Source organism: Lissotriton helveticus, chromosome 6, assembly GCF_964261635.1.
Source record: "Lissotriton helveticus chromosome 6, aLisHel1.1, whole genome shotgun sequence".
In the NCBI taxonomy this organism is placed as follows: Eukaryota; Metazoa; Chordata; class Amphibia; order Caudata; family Salamandridae; genus Lissotriton; species Lissotriton helveticus.
Window position 1 is genome coordinate 1,623,715,410 of NC_136067.1, and position 25,515 is coordinate 1,623,740,924.

The 25,515-nt window shown below is 45.9% G+C and overlaps 2 protein-coding genes across 4 annotated transcripts in view; one reads left to right on the top strand and one right to left on the bottom strand.

Annotated features, from left to right (window-relative positions):
• The window catches only part of VPS54 (VPS54 subunit of GARP complex), a 624,042-nt gene extending 600,875 nt beyond the window's left edge, over positions 1 to 23,167 (top strand). For both annotated transcript variants that reach the window (XM_078649430.1, XM_078649431.1), the window contains exon 24: positions 21,291 to 23,167. In XM_078649430.1, coding sequence (XP_078505556.1) covers positions 21,291 to 21,396 — 106 coding nt within the window. In that variant the 3' untranslated portion in view covers positions 21,397 to 23,167. The remainder of the gene's footprint in view (positions 1 to 21,290) is intronic.
• UGP2 (UDP-glucose pyrophosphorylase 2) overlaps positions 22,962 to 25,515 on the bottom strand; it is a 476,638-nt gene continuing 474,084 nt past the window's right edge. For both annotated transcript variants that reach the window (XM_078649432.1, XM_078649433.1), the window contains exon 10: positions 22,962 to 24,074. In XM_078649432.1, coding sequence (XP_078505558.1) covers positions 23,967 to 24,074 — 108 coding nt within the window. In that variant the 3' untranslated portion in view covers positions 22,962 to 23,966. The remainder of the gene's footprint in view (positions 24,075 to 25,515) is intronic.

Below are 25,515 nucleotides of genomic sequence, written 5' to 3' on the forward strand. Positions count from 1 at the left end.
AAGAGTGCAACGCAATGGAAACTATACTGAAAGCTATCCAAACGAATCTACAAGACATAAACGGCAAACTCGACCTTCTAACGGGCAGAGTTGACAGCATGGCGGCGAAGCTCTACAAGCAAGGAGAAAGACTGGATACTGCGGAGTTGAGAATATCGGAAGTAGAAGACGAATCGCGCTCTACGACTACTAAGTGTTCAGGTATGGAAAAGGTGCTCGACGTCATAAAGGCAAAGTCGGAGGAGTTGGAAGCTAGGTCGAGACGCAATAACATACGAATAGCGGGTTTGCCGGAATCGACCAATACTGGCCGCATGGAGCTGTATGTGGAACAGCTTTGCAAAGATTTGTTCGGAGCTGATAACCTTTCCTCCATTTTTATTATCGAACGGGCGCACAGGTCTCTAGCCCCACAGCCAAAACCGGGAGCGACGCCCAGGCCGATAATATCAAGAGTACTAAACTACAGAGACAGAGATTCAATTCTGAGATTGGCACGAGAAAAAGGCGATATCCAACACCAAGGTAACAAACTGGCGTTTTTTCCGGACTTCACGTATGCAGTACAACAAGCACGTAAAGAATTCAACGAGGTCAAGGCCAAATTACGAGAACTACAAATCCCTTACGCCATGCTATATCCTGCACGACTGAAAATCACCTGGGAAGACAAGCCGATCTTTTTCTCGATGCCCAAACAGGCGGTCGACTTCATCAAGCACACGATCATCAAAGGTAAAAAGTCGAATAGGAAGGAGAGGCATACAGACTCAGACTGATGGTAAGACGCTCCAATGCATTGTGCTTGCGCGTAATTTGGTTCCACTTATGTATTATGAGCTGGGTAAACGACCACTGGACGACATCCCTGAACTGAATGTGGGGCCTAGTGGCATTTAACAGTGCCGATTACGGAGGTTGACCTTGACAATGGATTGGTGACATATCGCATGCAATGTGTGCTTGAGGTAATAACTATTGGACGTCTCCATTACCGCACATGGTTGTACCAGAACGCAATGTAGAGACGTGTGGACTATGGTTTCGCCTCCAACTGAGGTCTCTGACTCTGGGTGGTACTGGGCTTTCGTGCAAGATGCACCGAGTATCGGACACTGATAGGAATGACGCAAGCAGGCGTATTGCACGAAGGGTTAGCTTGCTACTGTCTGTATTCCCTAAAACTTAGCTGTGATCTGTTTTATGAAATGTTAGTTCTGCTCCCATCCTTCACTTAGGATGGTATACTGCGTCCTCGGCGGACCTCTATCAGGGCGGTCCCCGACCAGTTATGTTGATATCTGAATTGTTGGGGAATCAATGGCTTCGGCAGGTTTGGGTTGCTGGAGTGGGTGGGTTGTGGGTTAGTTGGGGATTATTGCTTTTAGTAGGACTGGGACGATTAAGACGCACTGCTGTACGCTGGCCACGTTACGCTAAACAGAGGTTGAAAATGTATGTTATCATTTCATGCTTTACTGTGCTGAGGGTAAACAGATTGTCTAGAATATTGCGATGGCACAATGAATAGAGAAAATTTGAAATTATTAACATGGAATGTGAGGGGCCTAATGAATCCTAAGAAAGTTCGACAGATCTTTGCATTTCTTGACAGGCATAACATTGACATTGCGCTGCTACAAGAAACACACTTAGACCCCACAGTGAGCAGACCTATTGGTGCAAGATGGGCAGAATCGAGCACATCGGCAGCGTATTCATCGTATTCTAGAGGGGCACTAACACTTGTTAAGAAAGGCACGGATTACAGGATTTATCACAAGATTATAGACAAAAATGGTCGATATGTTATCTTATCAGGGAAACTGAGGGGGCAACTAGTTACAATCGTGAATATCTATGGTCCAAATACTGATTCCCCGAATTTTTCCAGGAGATATGGGATCATCTACTGAAATTCATGGACACTACATTAATCTGGGGGGGTGATTTTAATGTTACACTATGTTCTGCAAAAGATCGCTCCACCGACTCTACAGAACCCCATAGAAGAGCCAGAGAAAAGTTAAGGGGCATACTTATTGATAGAAATCTTAAAGACATATGGGGTGTGAAACATCCAACTATACCAGGTGCAACCCATGTTAACATGGCACACAATAGCTGGTCAAGGATTGATTATTGGTTAGGGACTGCTGAAACGGTTTGCTGGACCACGAACATCGACACAATCCCTCGCACGCTCTCAGACCACAGTCCAGTTGCCCTATCACTACACGTCCCCCACCACACATCACCGCCCTTCAGTTGGCGCTTTAACGCACAAGCACTATTAGATTCCACATATGTAACGACCATATCTGACGCAATCAAAGAGTACTTTAAGCTAAATGTAGGTACAGTGGAAGACCCATGTGTCGTGTGGGAGGCATTCAAGGTAACGATTCGTGGGGTGTGCATCAGCACTTCTGCGGGGATCCTAAAGGATATACGAACACAGATCACCAAGCTGGAGAATAAACTGATAGCCCTGGAGCGTGAATACGAACTTACAGGGAGGCCGGGGATACAAGGCGAGATTAAACTGACACTGATAGAACACCAGCAGTTTGCGGACGATCAATTGAAATATGTTACAAAGCGTCCACGAGCTCGACAATTTGGTGAGGGTGGCTGTCCTGGTAGAGTTCTGGCACAGAAAATTTGTGGGAGGAAGGGAGACCAGATAGTTACACAGATTCTGGATGATAGCGGTACATCACACACATGCAATGAGGATATTCTTCGGAGCTTTGTTCGGGCGTACTCAACCCTCTATACCTCTAAAAAACCAGCCCCATCACAGGAAACGTTGAGTTATTTACACAACATAACCATAGGCTGGCTTTCTGACCACCAGCGGGAATATCTGGCACAACCCATCACTGTCGAAGAGGTGACCAAAATAATACTGGCCCTACCTAACGTTAAGGCGCCAGGACCGGACGGGTTCACCTGTGAGTTCTATAAAAAATGTGTAGATCTGATCGCCCCCCAAATGGTCGAAATGTATGGCGAGGCATTTGACCAGGCAACTCTGCCACCGTCCCTTCGAGAGGCAGTGATAGTGACTCTTCTAAAGCCAGGCAAACAACCAGACCATTGCGATTCCTACCGCCCTCTGTCTCTACTAAATGTGGACTCAAAGATTTTGGCTAAACTGCTGGCAGAAAGATTGCAACCCCTGATGACTAATCTAGTCCTACCGGACCAAGCAGGGTTTATCCCCACCAGAGACACGTCCCACAATACACGTACACTGTTTGCGTTATCCCACTATCTGTCACCCCACACTAAGGCAGTGGCTGTAATGCTTGATGCGGCTAAAGCCTTCGACTCAATAGAATGGTCCTATATGCACACGGTGTTACAGAGAATGGGATTCCCAATACGCTTCATTAGCTGGGTAACGCTGCTCTACACGAACCCAAAGGCAAGAGTTAGAGTGAATGGGTACATCTCAGACCCCTTCAATATTGCGAGAGGAACAAGGCAGGGATGCCCCCTGTCTCCATTGATATTTGCCCTTGTCTTGGAACCCCTTGCTTGCATAATTAGGCAAACACATAATCATTCAGCATTGCACTTCCCAGGCAGACCATTACACATTTCGTTATATGCTGACGACATGCTCTTATATGTGCGCGATCCTGAGCAAAATCTCGGTCCCCTATTAAGGGAATACGTAAAGTTTGGCTGTCATTCAGGGCTACAAATTAATTGGCAGAAGTCACTAATCATTCCCCTCACTGACTCCACTACTCCCTTTGTCCCTGACTTTCCACTGGACTGGCAATCTGGCCCTGCCCAATACCTGGGCATCTGGTACAGTCGTGACCCAGAAGAAGTGGTAAGGACGAATTATGGAAGAGTTCTAGCGGAACTTGACGAAAAAGTATCAAGATGGATACAGCTCCCACTCTCTTTAGCAGATAGGGTAGCGATAGTCAAAATGAATGTACTACCAAAATTCCTCTATCTATTCAATAATATACCAATCACACCACCCAATGCCATCTTCAAAAATATAACATCCTTAGTGCTGAAACTGATATGGGCAGGTAAACAGGCACGCATTGCACTACGCACATTAACGTTACCCTACGACAAGGGTGGATTTAGCGTACCAGATTTCAAACTCTACTATCTATGCGCGCAAGCCAAATATGCAGCTCACTGGTACCACCCCACTCCCTATCTGACGCACGTAACAGTGGAGGAAGGAGATGCACTACCAGTGCCACTCACTTCGATAGTAACACATGAGAGACCACCATTATACGCCAGGGACATAAATACAATAGACTCCACTAACCGCGCGTGGAAAGCTCTGGGGCGAATGGCTCACAAGCTGCCACTATATGCACCGGCACTACCACTACAACACCACCCGGCACTGTCGGTGACTACAGAGAAGGTAGGAATGAATATACTGAAGGCAGTGGGCATAGCTACGGTTGGAGATCTCTATCATGATGGAACCTTCACTAGAATGGAAGATCTGACTTATATAAGCAACCCCACACTTCTTTTTCGCTTCACATACTATAGACTGCAGAGGGCCATTCGGGAGTTATACCCGTCCTACCCAATAGAACCACCTACACTACAGACACTGCAACTGATAATCGAGTCCTCTAATACCTCGCATCTGGTATCACGATTGTACAGAACAGCTCAGGGCGAACTCCCACACTCCTCCGATAAAGCCTGGCGGGGGTGGAGTGCTTCCCTGCCAGAACCACTGACGGAAAAGGAGTGGTCTGCGTCCTGCACGCTCCTTAAGCTGCTAACTCCTAATGGTAACCTCCGAATCACACACTTGAAATACCTACACCAAACCTACTATACACTGCTGAGGCTACATAAACTAGGTCTCCGAGAGGATTCCAGATGTAAACGTTGCGGATATGGTGAGGCGGATTTTGTACACCTAGCATGGCACTGCCCCAAAATACAGGCGTATTGGAAGGCGGTCACTGATCTTCTTAGTAAAATGGTGGGGAGCGATATTGGGTGTATAGCGAAAGTGTGCTTACTAGGCCTGTTGACTAATGTAAGGGCAGGGAAGCGCAAGTTCTGTGCTGTAGCGCTGTTGCTAGCCAAGAGGCAGATCTCCAAATGTTGGGAGGGAGCTACTATCCCAAACGTCAAGACTTGGATCAAGGACATGACCTATTGTAAAGATACTCTGCTGACGTATGAAGAACTACCCATCAGGGCACGGCCCAAAAATTATTGGTGTTATCTTTTAGACTATCTCTTCACACTTGAGATGGATGGGGAGGTGGCGCAACAGACTGTGGAAAATTCATGGTCGATAATACACCACTGACACAGGCTGCTCTTAGCACGACTGAATGGTATGGACCTCGCTACTATGAGTTTAAAGTTGATTGATATGAGGGTGGCGTCGGAGTGCTGTATTGTCCTGGTATGTCCTGGAGTTGTTGTTCTGTTCCGTTTAGTTTATTCGAATACATGCAAAATGTGGGAAAAATGAAGCTGATCATAAATGACATTAATGTGAAGGGGGGTTTCGCGCGTCACAATACCACATCACGGATGAAGGATACGCCGCCGGACCCCTGGGTTGTCGGCTAAATGGCTGTGGAGTGTATGACTATGTATACTTTATCAATGCGGCCGGCCCCAGGGTTGTAGGCCACTGGCTGTGTACGTGTGCAAAACTCACCAAATAAAGCTTTTGTTGAACTTCAAAAAAAAAAAAAGATTATGCAGTGGATCTGTGTGGCATGAAGCAAGACTTCTCAGTGTTTCGTTGATTAGTAGTTGTCGGTTTGCCAACAGCTTTGCTAGTATTTTTTTGCCTCAATGGTAAGTAATGATAAAGGCTTGTAAGAGCACATCCTCTGCAGGTTTATCTATTTTGTATACAAAGACATTATTGGCTGTTCTAGTATCGCTTGGTAGACATCCTTCCTTCTAGGCATCAAGAAACATTTAAATATGAGGTTCGCTAAGTTTCTTGCTCAAACCTATAAAATAAATTCAGGAGGAAGGCAATTGGCCCACTGTTTTTCACTTTTTTAATTTGTTCTATGGCCTCTTCCACTTCCATTACCTCCAACTTTCTGTCTAGCCCATCTCTATCTTCCTGGTTTAGACTGGGGATGTCCCTTACAAATGCTGATTTGTCTGCCACGTTGCCCTATTTCCCCATTGAAGGTTTTGACCTTTTGAACTCATCTTTGGTTTTTCCCTCTGCAAGCCACCCAGGACAGCAACTTTCTCGCCTTGTTGCCCACTTCGTACAGTGTGTTGATTTGGACAGTGAAGTGTTCTAGCGGCGTCCTCTAGTATCTGTCCATACTTTTCTCTAGCAATTTTTTTAAAAAATATTTATTTTTATTGAAACAAACATTGGTTCAAATAAACAATACAGAGGACACAGAGCATAAACAATTAATATCGACATACGGAGGATGAAGATTGCATTTCAACATGAAAGGGGAACATCACAGGGTAAGGGGGACATTTGAATTGGTGCAATCAAGTGGTGTACAGATTTCTTCCCGATAATTATTCCAAGGGCTCCAGATACGCGCCCATTTTTGGGGGTAGCCCCTAGCGACATATACTGTCTTCTCTCTAAACATACACCAGTCGAGTTCCTCTCCCAGGTCTCCAATGTAGGTGGTTTAGCCGCTCCCCACAATTGCGCAATGTTTCGTTTGTCAATCATGATTCCCAGGGTGGACCATTGTGTTTGGTGAGTGGTAAGATCTGTGGGTTCCCCCGCAAAGCCTCACCTCCGGTAGAAGACTGGTGTGTAGTACAGTGAAGAGTACCTCGTGGACCTTATGCCAAAAAGGACTAATGAACTTGCAGTCCCATATGATGTGAAAAAAGGTGCCTAGCAGACCGCATCCTCTCCTGCATTCCCCTCTGTCAGTGACCCCCATGTGGATCAAGCGTGGCCCGGTGATGTACACGCAGTGGAGGATTTTTAGCTGTACCAATCTGAGGTGTGCTGGAATGGCGACCACTCTATGGCAGGACACCGCCTCCTGCCAGTCTTCATCATCTATTTCAATCCCATCTCCCAACCACTTCTCCCGTAATGCGGGAAGGGGATCAGGCATATTATTGATCAGTTTTTTATATATTCGGGAAATCGTCTTTTCAGGAAGGTGGCTATCCAGGACTCTATCCTCTAAGGGTGAAGCTTCAGGAGTGGTCGTGCCAGCAGGTAAAAGCATTCGGAGTGAATGTTGGATTTGGGCATAGTGAAAGTACTCAGTAGGTGCTAAGTCATATTCGACCTGTAGTGTGTTGAAGGGTTTAACTCCCCCTTCCCCCCAGAGAGCTTTGATTTTTGCAATTCCAAAGAGATCCCATTTATCGAAGCCCTTTGACCTCCATAGGCTTCCCAGAGACTCAGTCCCAGAGGGGGGTCGCCAATGTCAGTTTACGTCCCCACCCAAGGGCATTGGTTGTGTCATGCCAGACCTGGACTGAGTGCTTGGTGGGGCCCGTCAGAGCGTATTTGTTGGGCCATGAGTAGAGCACCCTATTGTAGTTACCTCCGGGGAGTAGCCATTTGTCCATGGCGTAGCCTGGGACGTCACCACGCCCATAGGAGCCATGATTTATGGCGGCCAGGTGTGCAGCCCAATAATATTTTTTAATGTCTTACAGGCTTATGCCACCATCATACCAGTTTAGGGTCAGTTTATTTTTGGGCGATTCGTGGTTTACCATCCCAAAGTAGTTCTCTCTGAAGGCCCTCTATTTCTTTAAAGTATTGTTTTGGTATCGGGTCAAGGATATTTTGCAGAGTGTATAGGAAGTGGGGCAGGGACATAATTTTAAACAGGGCTGCTCTTCCCAACAGAGAGAGGGGAAGCGCTTTCCATCGTCTGATGTCTTTTTTGAGTTTAAGCAGGGGCAGGAGGAGATTCTGGGCATATCGGACCAAAGAGTCATGAGAGATATAAATGCCAAGATACTTAAAATCCCGCTGTGTTGATCTGAATTGGGCAATTCCCGGGGGGGGCCGGGGGGGGGGGGCAGGAGGATCTCCACGTAGAGCGAACATTAAGGATTTAACCCAATTGACCGTTAAGCCGGAAAATCTACTGAACACTGCCAATATATCTAGAACAGCTATCAGGGACTTCGACTGGGAGGCCAGATAGAGCAAAATGTTGTCTGCATAGTGAAATGCGGTCCTCCCACTCAAGGTACCATCTCAGTCCTCGTATCATCAGATCATGTCGGATCCAGGCAGCCAGCGGCTCGAGGGCACGGGCAAACAAAAGGGGGTAAAGAGGACAACCCTGTCTGGTTCCACGGCGGAGTAAAAACGTGGCTGATAATTTATTGTTGACCACTACCTGTGCAAGGGGCTCTTGATATAGAAGACACACCCACTGAGTGAATCTTGGTCCGAAACCCAGTTTAGCCAACACCGCCCAAAGATAGGGCCATTCCACTGTGTTGAATGCCATGGTCGCGTCTAGTGACACTATCACAGGCGATTCCCGCAGGGTAGAGGCTCTGCCCAGCACCCCATGGAGTCTACGCAAGTTCATGGCCGTATTTCTGTGTGGCATAAAGCCTGATTGATCCGGGTGCACCAGGGTATCTATTACTTTGAGTAGGCGGGAAGCCATAAGCTTTGACAGAATCTTAGGCTCCACGTTTAGGAGGGAAATTGGTCTATGCGAGGCACAATCGGTCTGGGCCTTCCCCTCTTTATGAATAGTGTCTATAGTGGTGATCCTCTGTTCCCTCGGTAAGGCTCTGCGTTCCAGTGATTCCTCAAACATCGATTTCAGATGCGGTGCAAGTTTATCGGGCTGTAGTTTGTATAGCTCAATGGGGATGCCATTAGGCCCAAGGGCCTTTCCAGATTTCAGCGCACGTATTGCTTGAGTGATTGTCAGTAGTCAAGTCACCGTCCATAAAATCGCGATCAGCCGTGGGGAGGCAAGGGAGCGTAATGTCGCATAGGAGGTCTTTTGAGTCTTCCTCAGTGTGAGGGGTCACTGTCGAATATACCGATTGAAAGTAAGTAGCGAATATATCTACTATATCTTGGGGTTCAGTGAGAGAGGAGCCTTCATCATCTTTGAGCTCATGGACTAATCTACTCGCCCAGTCCTTTTTATCTAGCCAAGCTATTAGTTTACCCGCTTTATCGCCCATCTCATATACCCTACTTTGACGTTCTCTGCTCAGGGACTTAGCTCTGTCCGTGACCAGGGATTTATAGTCTTGTTGTTTTAGACTCAGATGGTGCAGCTTTTCTGGTGTCACGCCCGCTTCTAGGTCCCACTCAAGCTGGTAAATGTCAGCCTCTATGTCTAGGATTTCTTTTTGTTTTTCTCTCTTAGCCCCAGTGATTAATGACAGAGCCTGACCTCTGATCACGGTCTTAAAAGCTTCCCATAAGGACTGCGACGAGGATACAGAACCCACGTTTTCGGTAAAATAATTGTCCATGGCTTTGAGAAGGTTCATACGGAGTTTTGAATCTTAAGGTATCAGGGGTTAATTGGAGCCAGCATACCCAACGCAGCCTCACCAAGTACTATGTGCGTCCATACGGGGGAGTGATCGAAGATGCCCCAGCAAGATGTCTGATCTTGTGTACGTGTGCAATTTGGGCTTCCGGGACCAAGCAATAATCCAGCCGGGATAAGCTATGATGGGCGCCCGAGTGAAAGGTGTGTTGTATCTTATTTGGATAATAAGCCCTCCTAGCGTCCACCAACCCCTTAATGTCAAGAAATTCAGGTAACCAGTTCGCCGAGGGCCCTATTTTCCTGGGAGGGTAGCGGTCTAGGGTGCCTGACACTACAGCGTTGAAATCACCTCTGAGGATCAGAAGGCCATCCGGCATTGTGAGAAGGCGTGAGCCCAGATCGGTGAATGTAGTGCCCGATAGACCTGAAGGTACATAGACAGATATGATCGTGATCGTATGGTCCTCCCAAGTGCCCGAAATCCCTGCATATCTGTGCCTCTCATCCGTCCACACTGAGCCCACTGCAAGTGGGAAAGAGTTTTTGACCATAATACCGACAACCCTTGAGCCCGAGGTAAAGCCTGCGTGTGGGACCATTTTATACCCACCTGTGCATCGCTTTACAGAGGTTTCCGACCAGGTGCGTTTCCTGTAGGAGAACGACATCTGGGGCCTGCCGTTTGATATATTGTAGAATCACACTGCGTTTGATCTTGTCCCCAAGGCCGTTGACATTCCAGCTTAAAATCGTAACTTTTTTGTCCCCCATGTCTCTCACAGCTTGCGCCTCTTCATCAATCATATAATGAATTACTGGTGTGGGAAGCATAACACTCAAATAAGAACCCCCAGCTCAACTACCCCCCTAATCCGACTGCCCCCCACCCTGCTGCCCTGCACTCTGGGATCAAAACTGCCCATTAAAAACATGCAGAGTGCCTGTTGCCTTGGAAAATAACTATTAGTGGAAAAATGTAAAAGGTGTGGCAGCCCGCATTACCCCCTTCCCCCCCTGATTTGTGGTGATTAACGAGACCCCAACATAGGTTACACACAAATATTCAAAAAGTCAGTCATAGTGTATGGAGGCATTACACTGGAACCAGTTCTCATTACAACCCGTTACCTGCCCAGCCAAACCCGATAGTTAGCCAGTCTAGTAGCAAATTTTATTCAGTGGTCCAACTCTATTTGGATTAACCACATACTCACTCTCCCATTGAGTCAGGTTAAGTTTCTAACTCTTTAACCTTTCTAGTTTTTTCCCCCTTGCATTTGCCAGCAGCTCTGGGGATTAGTTGCCCCCTAATCACGGATTTGTACCCCTCCTAGACAGTTACCCCTGATTGTGCTGACCCCACCTTTTCAGCCAGGTATGTCTCAGTTGCCTCCCATAGGTATTTCTTGGTGTCTCAGTCATAGTGTCCCATGGATCTAGCCTCCATTCACCCTGCTGTAATATCTCAGTAGACAATCTTGTGCATAATGTTGAATGATCGGAGATCCCTCTCAGTAGAAAGAGTGTATGACGGTATCTACCCTCTTAATGCAGTGAGACCAAGAAGTAGTTGTCTCGACATTGTTTGCATACTATTGGACATATAGGAGTACTGTTTCACTTTGGGGAGCTGCCCTCTTCAGAGATCTCTCAATCACAGGGCATTTATAAAATCCTTTAATATATTTTCTGTCCTTCCTTGATGACTGCATTTCCTAACTGTCTATATCTCACAGCAAGCTCCACTTTAGATCACCACCAATAATCTGTACCACATCTGGTGCCTACAAGATCCATCTCACCATCCTTTCCGAGGCTCGCTTTGGGAGCCCAGGGGAACATACCAAGTCACCACCATCACATTGACCCCAACCCAGTCCCTTAGTATGGCTCGTAACAATGCTCTGGGTCAGTCCATGCTCGTTGTATTGTCAGTGGGAGTGATCCACTAACTAAAATGCCTACCCCTTGAGATTCCAATGTGAGCCCAGAGTAGAAAATACTCTGTAAAAGCCCTGTCTCAGGAAATCAAATGTATTACCCACTAAATGGGTTTCTTGTAATAGTAACAAATCTAGGTCTTAACTGTAGATCGCGCTTTTGCACAGATCTTGTGACCTATTCCATTAACATTCCAGGTCATAATGTTTGGATCTAAACATTTCGGCCTATCACCTCGTGTCATACTAATACGTTATTGCATCCTCTCCTTTTTTTCTGCATATTTCAGACCTGCCATCCTTACACCAAAGTATGTTGCTTAATGATTATATATGTTCCCAACTCCCCATAACTGCCCCTCTCCCCTCACCTCATGCTTCTGGTTTGGAACTCTCCACCTCACCAATACTGAAGGTGTCTGTCACCACTCCGCAAAAATATCAAACGCAATAAATATTTTCAGATGACAACATGTTACTTTAATTGCCCACTTGTTGGGGTATCAGGGGTTGGCAAGGAAGGCTGAGGTATATTTCCTGCCACTAGCTATTTATTTTCACCCAGTTCTTGTAGAGTTTTGGGGGTCCCTCAGTAGTTTTCTCTAGATTCATGCTACTTCCGCATATTGTACGAATTGTTCTGTTATCCTGACAATGCAAGTGCTCTCTCTTGTTTCCGGCCGGGCTTGTTACATAGTTTGTGCCAACGATCTTGGCCCTCGTTGCTTACTGTGTTCCACCAGACTACAGCCATCTAGGCAGATCCAGATGTTGGTGGGCAATGCGAAGAACTATGGTCTACCTTCTGATAGAATTTTAGGTTTTTGCCAGAAAGAGCATCATGGACTGTATTGTATGTTCCTGTTGCATAGCTCCAATTTAGCTTCATCAATGTTTTTTTTTCTTTTGGCTTGGACTTTCTGCTTATAGTCAGGAAAGAATGTCACGGTGTTGTTCTCAAATATTATAGGGCCATGTTGTTGGGCTACTCGCAGGATTATGTTGCAGTTCCTAACATTGACAATTTGGGGAATGTCTGGTCCTTGCATTCGACTTCGATGGCACTCTGGGAAATTAATGCACCCTTTCCACCACAAACTGCTGGGGGGTTGCTCAGGATTCACCATATCCCGAATGAGGCATTCAACAAAGTTTTTGGCATCCTTCCCTTCTGCCTATCAGACAGGCCTACCTTATACACATTAATATACCACAGACTTCCCTCTGCATGTTTTGCTTGGGCATGCCTGTGGAGACTAGAGAGAGGATGAGGATGAGGAAGTGGTCTAACGGCTAGAGCCGTCGACCGCCGAGCTGGGGAACATGGTTCGAGTCTTGGCAGTGACATACAACATCCTTTGATTCTGGGCAAATTACTTCATCTCCCCGTGCCTAACAAAAATGAATGCGTCTGTCTAGCGCAACTGGTGCTCATATAAAGCGGGAGGATGAGGTAGGCTGTGTCTCCGCTGTCAAGTAGGGCTTGGATGTCGTGTGTTGCTGCTAACAGGGCTTTCTCTGTGCTGTGGTTGGCTCTTAAGGTAAATTCGGATGGGTCCAGTAGCTGGTTTCTTTCCAGATGATCGGTGAGGTTGATTGCTTTCCCCAGGACTTTGGCGGGGGAATGGAGATGGTATGGTAGTTCTGGAGCTCTGTGGGGGCCTACTGCTGGTTACTTGAGGAGGGGCATGACCTCCGTGTGCTTCCATGCATCGGGGAAGGTAGTTGTAGTTATGGAGACGTTGAGGATGGTGGTGAGCTGATGGCTGATCTAGTTGATTACAATGTTTAAGAGCCGATGAAGCAGAGGTTGGTGGGTGCTCCTGAGTAGATGGATTTCATCAGGGTGGTGGTATTTGGTGTGCTGAGTTGTTCCCATGTGCCTGAGTATGTCGGAGGGTTTGGGTTTGAAGTTTGTGTAGATGGTTGCAATCTTGTGGTGGAAGTGGTCAGCGACGTAGTTGTTTTGAGGATGGGATTGAGTTTTCTGTGACTGAGGGGCAGGATAATTCTCTGACTATGATGAAGAGCTCCTTGGTTTGGTTGGTGCTGGTTTTGAGACGGTATGTAAGGGCCTCTTTTTTTTGCGGCTTCGGGCTGGCCCTGGTATTTGAGGGTGGCTTTATAGGTGGTTTGGTCTGTGTTGTTCTTGCTATTCGCCATCTTCATTCTAGTTGTTTACACTTGTAGGAAAGTAGGATCTGCTTTTATGGTTACCCCCCACTTTTTACCTGGTGCTAAGCTGTTTTTGACTAGTCTGACTGGGATCTTGCTAATCAGGACCCCAGTCGCTCTGCTTTCTCCCATAAATTGTTATGTTCAGTACTTAGGTACATCCCAGTTTGGATACTTATGGTACCCTTATCAGTCCCTAGTATATGGTACTAAGGTACCCAGGGCGTAGGTACCCCCGAGGTCCCCCATGGGCTGAAGCATGTATTATGCCTCCCATGGGAGACCATTCAAACTGTAAATACAGGCCTGCCATTGCAGATTGTGCTAGCACCACTTATGAAAGATATAGTTTTCCTATAACTAGAGTCACTGGACTTAAAACCTATAAGTCACCCCTATAGCAGGCCTTTGCAAGCCTGAAGGCAGGGTGCTTGGTTCTAAGTGTGAGGGCGCCCCTGCATGAGCAGGACACCCCTACAGTCTACGGAGTCCATTCTCCCGGGTTGTAAGTGAAGCAGCCATATACTATATAGAGGGGCACCGCATAACTACGCGATGACCATCTCGAAATCGGCTGCAACAAATCCTATCATGTTAGAAGAGCCCTCCATTAGGCTCTCAGTGCTCCTGGTACCAGTCTTCTAGAGCTGGACAGCACAACATGCTGCCGCCCAAAGACACGATTCTGCCCTCCTGCTGCTGAGCCAAGCTCGAGCAGGGGAAGGCAGAACAATGGGTATCCTGTCACAGGGAGCTGTGAACACCTCCCAGACAGGATTTAGTGTATTGGGGCCGGGTGTGTGTGCTTGCCAGCGCCACTCAGTCTGCATGAGGGGCACATTTGGTGTCCCCATGCATAGTTCAGTTCAAAACAACTGGACTAAGGACCTCCCCCCTGTCCAGGGTGGGTCCCCTGAATCGTCCCAACCCTTTCCTTAGGGTACTTGAGAGCTAACCTGTGGGTGGGTCCCTAAATTAGTTGTGGGACACGATTCAATTCAGACACCTCTTCTACCGTCGGGGCACTCTGGACTTTGTTTGGGCTCGACTTCATCCCCCTTTCAGTCTGCTGCATTGTCTGTGCCTGTGCACCGTACAGGAACCTTCCCTTGCCTGTGGGCATTCAAGACACCTGAAGCAATCGCCCTTGAAGTGAAGGAATCTCCCTTGAAAAGTGAAGGAGTCACTTCCCTGCATTCGCAGGCACTGCAACTAAGCTGACCGGTCTGCTGATCTTGAGCTCTTACGGATTCTGAAAGGTTCTGCAACGCAGGTGGTAGTGCTGCACAGCTCTCAAGGCCTGCCCTGCCCTCTCACCAAATTTGAGGCTATTATCTCTCGTGGAAGCCACAGGAACCGAACCGAACCCCTGTGCACCACGTCTACTTGCAGTTGTAAAGGCTTGTTGATTTCCTCCCACCAAGATCTTCGGGCTCCAAGTTGCCCCAACCTCAAGCATCTCCAGTGACCAAAGTCTTCGTCCACATCGCATTGTTTGCACCATGGCCTGTATCTTTTGGTAAACTGCTCAAGGTTCTCTTGCAACTCCAGTGCCTCCGGCCTGTGGGTCATATTGAGGGTCAACTTGTCTTCTTTTGGGCTCCCCTGATTGCTCAGGTCTGCCCTGACTCCTCTAGTGTTGAGTCCCTTGGACCTTGCTGGTCCTGACATTGCACCTTCTACGACTTCTACATTGTTTGCAGTTGCCAAGGCTTGTTGGTGCTCCAGTCGGACACCAAACCCTCGACATCCGATGTGGGACAGCTCGTGCACGGCTCCTGGTCTTCCTCAGCATCGCCTGGTCCTCACAGCTGCAAAGTCAAGGTCACCGTCAACTCTCCTGCAACACCTGACATCGGTGTGCATTCCTCCTCCAGATCTCCTGGTCACTCCTGAGTGACATAGACACTGTCCACTCTGCTTGCAGCTACTTCTCATCCTGAATCCACCTTTGGATTCCCCCAGACATTTGCTCCTTCTCCAGCAGCTGCAGTTTCCTGAAGTCCTCCATTGGGTTTGACTGCGGTTTCCGACACCACTTCACACCTATGCACCCGCTTCCTTGGTGTTAGTAACGTGGCTACTAAGGTATCCCCAGCTGGGGTGGCTCTCCAACCTTCTGTCTTCCACTAGGACGGCATTCTTCTTTAAAATTCGAACTGTGACTTACACGTTGATTTGTATGGAAGACGCAGTCGTATTCTCACACTGCACACACTCTCCGTGTGGTCCCTATCTACTCACCTTGGGTGGTTCGTCTTGACCCGAGTCGCAGTTCTTATACCACAATTTTTTTAGCATATGGTCTCCCCCCCCCTTGCCGCCCCCCCCGGAGTCCACTGTGTACTTTGTGCTATTTACATAATTTCTATGCAAAGTATTGTAATCTATACATATAAGATTGCCTTCTTGTAAGATAGGCTGCTTTACACTCCTTCTGAAGGCTGCTCTTCACAGCTACCACTTATGGTGATTCAAGAGGTCTTATAGAACCTTAGAAAGCTCTCTAAGGGTTGTCTGGACTGGTGCAAGGTGCCCACTTACATTAGTGGACATCATATACCAGGCCAGCCTCTCACACTTGTGTTTTGCTGTGAAGAGTTCTGGCGTGTACCAGCTGGCTCGTTTAGTGGGTCTGTGCATCTTAAGTGGTTTGGAGGGGGCAACTTGGTTGGCAGCATTGGCGATCTAGGCGTTGAAGTTCTCTACTGTTTGGTCCAGTTTTGCAGTGGTGTTGGACCGAGAGTTGCTGAGGGGGTCTGCTCATTGTTGCAGAGTTACTTTGGTCCTGCTGCGGTAGGGGGCACCGTCTCGGATGGGGGTGGTGTGGCGAGAGTGAAATGTATGATGTCGTGGTCAGTGAATTCTCATATGGGGCTGTATCTGATTCGGTTTCTGGATGTGAAGATGGGATCTAGTGTGTCCCACTCAGTGTATGGGGTCGGTGACTATCTGCAGATGTTGTCCAGTCTTTCAAAGAGGTCGGCGGTGTTGGTGGGGTTTATCCAGATGTAAGTTAAGGTCCCTTAGGAAGATGTAGTGTATGGATTCAACAGCGAGAGGAGTGATGGCGTTTCTGTGGCCTGTGCGTGGTCCTGGCAGTCTGTATAAGAGGGTACTTCCGACAGTGGTTTTGGCATCTGTGTGGAGCCGAAGATGCATATGTTCCTTGGTAGGTGTGATGTTGGAGCGGGAAATTGATTCCTTGTGTATGATGGTGATGCCTCCATCATGTCAGTTTATGTGGTCTCAGTGTTTAATCTTGTAGCCAGTGGAGGGGTCGGGGGTGAGCTAGGTTTCCTTGATGAAGGTCACTTTGAGGGTGGGAATGGTGTCCCAGACTTCAGTGGCATGTTTGCAGAGTGATCTGGCATTTATCAGGAGGCAGTTGAGTTGAATCGGAGGGTGTCCCAGTGTCTGTGGTAGGCGCAGTGTCGTTCGGTGGGGTGGCAATTGTTTCGAATCAGCAGTGGATCCAGGTGAATGGTCCCACTGTGGAGCGTGGTGAGGCAGCAGTCAATGTATGTGGGACTCAGGGCCCGGAGTTCTGCTGTACCACCTTTGGGATTGCTAAAGACCAGGGTTCCTGGCATGGTCTAGGCACGGCAGCACATCCGCTGCACACACGCACTGCGGCCTCCATTAAGCAGCCGTGGGAGGGGATGTTGGGGAATCTGGAGAGGTGGGGTGTAGGGCAACGGCAAAAAAAACGGTTCCTGTCGTGATCATTGTTGTGCTTGTTTGTTTTGCTGTTCACCTTACGTGGGAAGGGTATGCCCAGACGTGGGTCCCGTGCTTACTTAGGGTCAAGCTATCCTGGCTGAAGACGGCTGATAGCCAGACACCGGCCCTAGAATGCTTGATTCCAGTCCAGGGAAGAAATGGCTTGGCAGTTCGGGCTGGACTGTTCCCAAGAGGCACAGGGTCAAGACTGATTTGCATATGGCCATGTCTCAACTGGGGTGGCTTGGTGAGCAAAATAACGATGGATTAAACCCAGATCTGTGACTGGGGGTGAATGTTTTGCCATTGTGCAACATTCCGTCCATCATCTTGTTTGTTTTGCCGTTTTGCTTCCCTGCGGCACAACAAGGATCACGACAGGGACAATTCAGCAGTAGAAAAATAGCGTTATGGGGAAAGAGGAGTTATCGCAGCAGAATAATGACAATTCTTTAAGATAAAAGGACCAACAGTTCTCACACAGTAATATGCACAAAATTCAGTAAAGCATTAGATGGGGACAGGGGCTTGAACTGGGTGCCGGTGTAGTTGGAGGTCCAAGACAGCGCCTCTGAGCTATGCAGCCTGCTGTGGGAGTAGCGTTCAAGACCAGGGGGTTAAGGCACCTTCACCGGTGTGGCACACTCCCTCCCACCAAGCGAAGCACCCAGAGGCATTAAAATGAGTCTGTTATGTTGTTGAGGGGCATCGCTGATGGGCCAATCATTCCTCTCTCTCTTGCTGCCGTTCTCACACCTCATCTGACACACCCTGGGCGTAGGGCCCCTGCTTCTCCGCAGGTACAGCTCTCGTCTTTCCAGGCAGAGCTCACCGGCAGCACTGCTTTGTCTAGTGTGCTCCTGCTGATATTTTGTTATTATCTGAGCAGGTGAACTTTGGGTCTTATTTCCGGGTTTTGAGCTGCCTATTGTTCTTACCAGTCTTCCTCTGCAACCTGAATACCATTTCGCCTTTGTGCAATTAGAGTGGGTTTGAGGATTTCCTTCGGACCCGCGATGGGACAGGATTATAATCGTGATCCACTATCTTCGGCAGGAGCTCCACTTCAGTGCACCATATATAATTGGCGCTTGGCCAAGGTCCTGGTTTTGTGGGATTCTCCTGCAAACTAAATTCTCTTAACAGCTTCCTGCTCCTTCTTGAGTCTCTTTGTGAAGACCTTTACATTTTTATTCAGTTGGGCTCTCGGCCTGTATGGGGTTCAATCATCCTCTCACTTTTCTGGCATTGGAATTAGAGCTATGTCAGCTGAAGTCATGGGGTGGGGGAGGATTTCATATCCGGTATCTGGACGAAGGAGTTAAAATGTACAGCTAAGTGGGAGCTATCAGTGGGATAAGACTCCCTAAAAACCTAGGGTAAATCAGTCTGGCCCCGGAGTTTTCCCTGACAGTATGCTTTAATATGTTCTTTATTTTCAGGGTTTCTCTCACATATTCCTTGGAGATGGGTCCCATACGCAGTCCCTTACATATGGCACCATAGCGTGAGGGTCCCCCGACCCCTCGGCATATTGTTTCTTAAAGTGTTTTTTTTAAATCATTTTTGTCTGTTTCTTTAGTGGCCCAACTTTCTTGTTTTTTAAATTTTTATTTAGCAGTACTGGTCTGAGCCTCTCCAAGCAGACTGATTTTTTTTTAGCCGGCAGGCAACCCACCCTTTTTCATTCTTTATTACACAGTTGTTCTGAGCGCAGGAAACTAGTTTCTGCCCTATTCTTTTTATGGAGTCTCAGCCACTGGTTATTGCTATCTTCATTTTTTGTGCGGGCTGGCGCTTATCTACACAGCTTTTATTTCAGCTATTAATCGACAGGCGCCTTTCCCATGCTTTTATCTGCCGACATCCCTATGACTACTCTTCTTATGGTTGCCTTAACTGCATCCCACACTGTTCATAGGAGGACGTCAGAGTGATTATTTTGAATCTTAAAATAAGCTTCTAATTCTTTCAAGTCTAACCTCCAACATCTTTCTTACCTCCGGTTGTTCCCTGTCCAGCATGCTAATTCTACACGTGCATGATCTGATATACTTATATCAGAGATTGCTATGCTTGTGATGGAGCTGGAGAGCGAGAGGAACAGGACATCAATAGGAGAGTAGAAGAGGTGCATGTGTGAATAATACAAGTACTCCTTCATTCCTCAGTGATAGTACGTCCATGTGCCCCGGGTCTAAAATTATTTGCTTTAACTCTTTGGACATTGAACCTATATCGGGTGTGCTCCTATGGGCCCTATCCAGAGTCAGGTCACGGACCAGACTGAAGTAATCCCCCCCAAAACACAGTGACCCGCAAGGTCACAAACTTGAAAATCACATCACGGACGAACACTTCTGTGGCACATAAAGGTTGATAAAGGTATATGACTGAGCTTGCCATGTCAGTTGGAGTTTCAGATAACGTCCCTCACCATCTCCCTTGATCTTTACACCTTCCCTACTCGGATGGGCCTTGGTTAGGATACCCACATCTTCACATTTAGTGCTAGCTGAGGCCCAAAATTGATGTGGATAAGTTCTGTTTCATGTAAAAGATATCTTGGTGTTTGTAGCAGGTGCATCTCTTGGAGAAAAATCACATCTGGGCTATGGTGCTGGAGAGACCACCAGACTTGGTTTCTTTTGTGTAGGGGAGACAAGGCCTTTTACAGTGAAAGGTATTTTCTTAAGACACATCACAGGTGGTATGAATGAGCACAGTGTGCGTTGGTCTAAGAAAGTGTGTCTGTGTATAGTGTCCAACAATGGCCAGCAGGTCCAAACTGTTACCTCTCATCTTCCCCATCGTGGCTCTATTTCTCCCAATCTTACAACTGGGGTTTGGGTGTTTTCTTATCTTTTCCGATGTGAGGTTAAACGTCCCTCCTAATGAAGATCCAGTAGGTGGTCAACTACTTCTAACACTGATGCAGCGGACTCATCACCCACCTGCCAGTTTCTTTAGCCGCCACACAAAGTGCAACTGAGGCGAAGCCCAGCCCTCCCGTTGTCCCAATCTGTATTTCTTTTTTTATGCTAACGAGGTCATGGAAATGTACCAGTCTCTGGGGAGTAGGGAATAATCGTGTAAAGATTATAAAAATTAAGTGTTGGACTCATAGAAATGAAGATTAGTAGTGTGTGATTGGGCTATAATAGCTTTCATAACAGTGCGTAACTAAACTAATGTGCTTTCATTGACATCTTTCAATGCAAGTCCGCTTTGAAGGCCTATCTTTTGAAATACATCCAGAGGATTCCCTTGCTCTCTACTTATGTTTTGCATTTATCACGTTTTTTAATTTGGGGGACACTCGAGTGGTGTAATGGCTCTCCTTCAAGAAGAAAATGTAAGTGCTACCTTCATATTGGCCCAGTATGTTAGTAAGTTATTTATATGTGCATGGTGGGAGCAGCATTACCTATGAACTCTGAATTCACCAGCCCCGAATGAAGCATAAAATACCGTGTCAGTTTGTGCACCCAATTACTATAGGTGTTGCCTCTTAAGCACCATTCCCCCCCCCATGTTTTCCATGCGAAATGTGTCCAGGATTATTGTGGATGCACCAAAAACTCCATTTAGCCCCCAAATGGAAATTTACTAGGAAAGCAGGCCTTAAAGACAAATGATTTTAAGCCCTACTATCTCAGTCTCTAATGGTAGATGAGGCATGTTAGCTCATCTGAGCTGTTCTCGCATCACTGGGGCAGGCACACATGGTTCAGCAATGTATTAATAAATAAATAATTAATAGCATAATCCTTGCAAGATACAGAGCAATGTCTGCCTTCACAAACAGTTGTCAGTGGATACATTTACTTTGTATCTTGGATGCCTGGTAAAGTCAAAAATAATAAAAAAACAAGTAATCATAGTTTTACAGCCGTTTCTAATAATTGTTCATTTTCTATCATTTTTTTGTATTAAATGTTTTTTGGTCTTTTTGCAGGTTGGTGGCAGCAGATGTAGCGTTTTACACTGGACATGTTCAAGGCTTGAAAAGCCTCAACTACTTGGACCTTAACATGGCTGAGATTTGGGAGCAGAAGAGGTGATGATCGCGTTGAACAAGGAACTTTCGATGCATTAGAGACAATCAGACTTGCTCAAAGTTCAAGCCAGGCTGTAAAAATGTTTTTTGGGAAACATTGTCGCAGCAGGACTGTCAGGGAATTTGGATGTCCTTCAAGAGGCACAAATGATCAGCTGTTTGGACTCAGTGGACCAAATCCAAGAGTACATGTATGGCTGTAGCACAGCCGTAACAGTCTGGAATACACTGTAGCTCTTTGCATTCACATGGAAGACGTATAGATGCTTTGCATCGGAGCTTTATTTCCTGGAAATGAACATGATTTAGCGGTGCGCTGCATTATTTAATGATGGTATAATTTACAAAATTCTGAATTTTATTCTCTGTCGAAAAGATGTGTTCTCTAGCTAAAGAATTTTTTTTTTTTTTAACATATCGATGTATGGAAAATTTTTACTTGCATACAACCTATTCACACATGTTGGTAAGCAACAGGAGCTAAAAAGCCTGCAACACAAAAACGTCCTCACGGTGTCTATCAGTAGTTTACAACAGACACAATGTTACCATTTGTAGGGATACATTGCGGGGTGATAAATGTAGGTCCAGGAGGGCGAGTCCTCGCTGGATTTTCAGGATAACACCGACTGTGTAAATCAGTTTCATTCACCATACGTACGTTTACCTTATGTGGATGTGCTGAACCGCTGGTATCAATCTGGACCAGCATTGCACCGCTTTGACTAAACATTAATGGAAGCAGCAGCATCATTCTGTAGGCATGTGCATGCTTCACCGCACATGTGCGTGGCTACGGAATGACAGGGACGCCAATTTTATTTATGTGGAAATGAAGGGCCCTCTAAAGTAATGTCTTTCGCTGACTTCGGAAGGATGGAACACATCACTTTTTTTTATCTCCCGCCCCCCATGACGATTCATTACTATCATTTAAAGGCAACATACAGGGATTGGTTGGAGACCATGATGATGTTAGTTTAGAATGCTGGCATTTGCAATCAGAATTTTTGTAGACTTTTTTCTTATGGGGATGATTTTGCTCTTGCTACTTGTGGTGGGGCAAAAGTACTTATTTGCAGTATCTGCTGACCTATGTGGGTATTTTCAATTAAACCGTGTCAGTGTCTTACTTGATCCTAAGTGTTTTTGAAGTTTTGGTTGTGTTTTTAAACACCTGCAAAAAAAAAAAAAAACGGTGGGGTAACAGAATATTTTTATTTTAAGCTTGTACAATTTTAAAGTTGCATTACTATAGTATATTTAAGAGTGTATGAAGCTGGTGTTAATTTATTGATCACTTTTGTACTTATGGAAACTGTACAAACTGGTAGCAGCACTCAGAAAAACTAAAAAGTGCCTGCATTTTTATTGCCTAATGTTGGCAGCGTTCTTGATATCTCCCCCAAAGTAGACTTCTGAGTGCCTAAAATTGTGCTGATTACAGAATGGAATATGACAATTTGTGCTGCTATGGTTCTTGCAGAGACGTGTCTCAAACTATCAAAAAACAGTGCGTCTTTGATCCAGATACCTTCCCATCCAAAATAAAGAGGCATTAACACACAATTCTATTATGTATTCAACCTTGCTTTAATGAGACAGTATATTACAATGCATGTCATCATATATTTTAAATAAATCACGTGGCACACAACATCAGTATAATTTGAAAGGATGATTGTCCTAAGGATTTATGCTTTTTAACTGGAATAAAACCTTGCACAGCTTCGTTGTCTATTACGTTATCACATAAAGTAAGGATTTAAAAACTGTTTCTGTAACATACATGTATGTGTTCCATCAGTGTCATGGAAGCAGATGGTAGTGTAAGTGGTCCAAATGTAAATGTCCAAGTCGAATAACAGAAGATGTGAAATCTTTCAATAATACTCGGCTCAGCAGCACAACTATATTACTGAAGAGAAAAGTGCTCATTTAGGAAAAGAAACTATAAATAAATATTAGTTCCACGATCTATCATGAAATGAGTGCTACAGGTGCGACACAGCTCTTTTGTGCATTCTGGCCAGTCACCCTCAACAAAAGCAGTGCAATAATATAGAATCAGGAACTTTGAAATTTAGGGGCGACCTTAAACTCCAAACCACATTCTCCCAGTGCAAGAGGTAAGAAAGCGATATCTACAGCGATCTCTTGCACGCCACAGAATCAGAAACAGCATTACTCGCGGCAGAAGCTACCATGACACCAGTACATACAGTCTTTGATATTTTTGTTTTGTTTCAGATAACTCTAAAAACTGTAAAGCGTAGTATTTGCATTATATTATTTCATCAAATAGTCTATTCACTCTCCTGAGCAGTTATTGCACTTGTATTTACCTACAAGATTACACTCTGAATTTACTAATATCTGTTTATAGACATTTGGATATTGCTTTCAAACCTATATTTGCACACAGCTATGCTCATTATTAAATACATCACATAACTATTTTAACACAATACTGCAGGGTACACTGAAGTGGTAGGTGGCCGAGCTTCTATGAGTGTGTTGCATTACTCCTAATAGAGGCCTATATAGTAAGAGCTATTGTAGCAGCTTTCCGCGTCAGTGATCCAAAATCCGAAGATTGCCAGATACAATTTTATTTTCCAGTACTGCTCCTGGGGGAATATCAATTCTGTCACCATGATTTGCAATGATGATTACAGTACCCTAGAATAACAAAGAAAAGTATTAAAAGACAAATAGAAGACCATTCTCACTACAAGTTGACTGTTCAATTTTTTTTCTATTCTATACTGTTTACAATGTATTGCGGCAATAATTATGAACTAGCAAAGCCAACAAGTCTCTCCTTTTTGAATTATTAGATTGGAAAGGCTTTTTGCTGATGCTGTCCAGCCTCAGCCAAAAAAAAAAAATGTGGAAGCTGTGTAACATTGGAAGGGAGAAAAAGAACAGTTGTGATGATGCGGCTGCAACTAGTATTCGCATCATTCTGCATGACATTTAGAGATTGATATATATATATATATATATATATTTTTTTTTTTTAATGGATACACTCTCCACCTGGTTCTTTCAGTCCTTCTTTCTTAATTGTGTATATAATATATAAAGACCAGTTTGCCATAGGATTTGGATTTTTTGGGGTTTGCGAATAACTTTGGTGCGGTTTGATGAATCTTCAAAAAACTTTCCACAAAAAACAGTTAAGTCAACTCAGCTCCTTTGGTGGTCCATTAAATTGGTGGTGGTCCATTAAGCAGGGGCCAAGAAAAGGGAGAACATTTTCCCCCATGCAATTTCCCGTAGGAACTTTGAATAGCACTGCAGCCAGAAGAGCTGAAAGGAATTACACTACATTTGGTAGAAAGATGGTCCAAATATTTATGTGTATATATAGCAACAATGTACCTTTGCAGTATTTCTTGAGTACCGCATGCCCAAAACAAGCATTCTGATTGGCTGGCATGGTACTCCCCCTCTCTGTACTACCTCAAGGTCAAAATCTGTCATGGGGTTGTCTGGCTGCAACTTGCAGAGAAAGTTGCAGTTGCCAATTTATGACTGTCCACCATGATGTATAAAACAAAAACAAGCATTGGAAATGCAATAGGACTCGCAGCATTAGAGTTAGTGCTTTTAGAATTGTTTATGGTTTTTTGTTGTAAATCTTTAGCATTTTTATTTCTTGTAGCCAATGCTAAAGAATTACAAATCAAAAAAGCCATAAACAATTGTAAAAGCTTTAACTAAAAATCCTCTGAGACCTATTGCACTGTGTGAGGGTGAGGTGTTGAGGGTGAGTGAGGGTGAGGGGTTGAGGGTGAGTGAGGGGTTGAGGGTGAGTGAGAGTGAGAGTGAGTGAGGGTGAGGGTGAGTGAGGGTGATTGTGAGTTAGGGTGAGGTGTTGAGGGTGGGTGAGGGTGAGTGAGGGGTTGAGGGTGAGTGAGGGTGAGTGAGGGTGAGCGAGGGTGAGCGAGGGTGAGCGAGGGTGAGCGAGGGTGAGCGAGGGTGAGGGGTTGAGGGTGAGGGGTTGAGGGTGAGGGGTTGAGGGTGAGGGGTTGAGGGTGAGGGGTTGAGGGTGAGGGGTTGAGGGTGAGGGGTTGAGGGTGAGGTGTTGAGGGTGAGGTGTTGAGGGTGAGGTGTT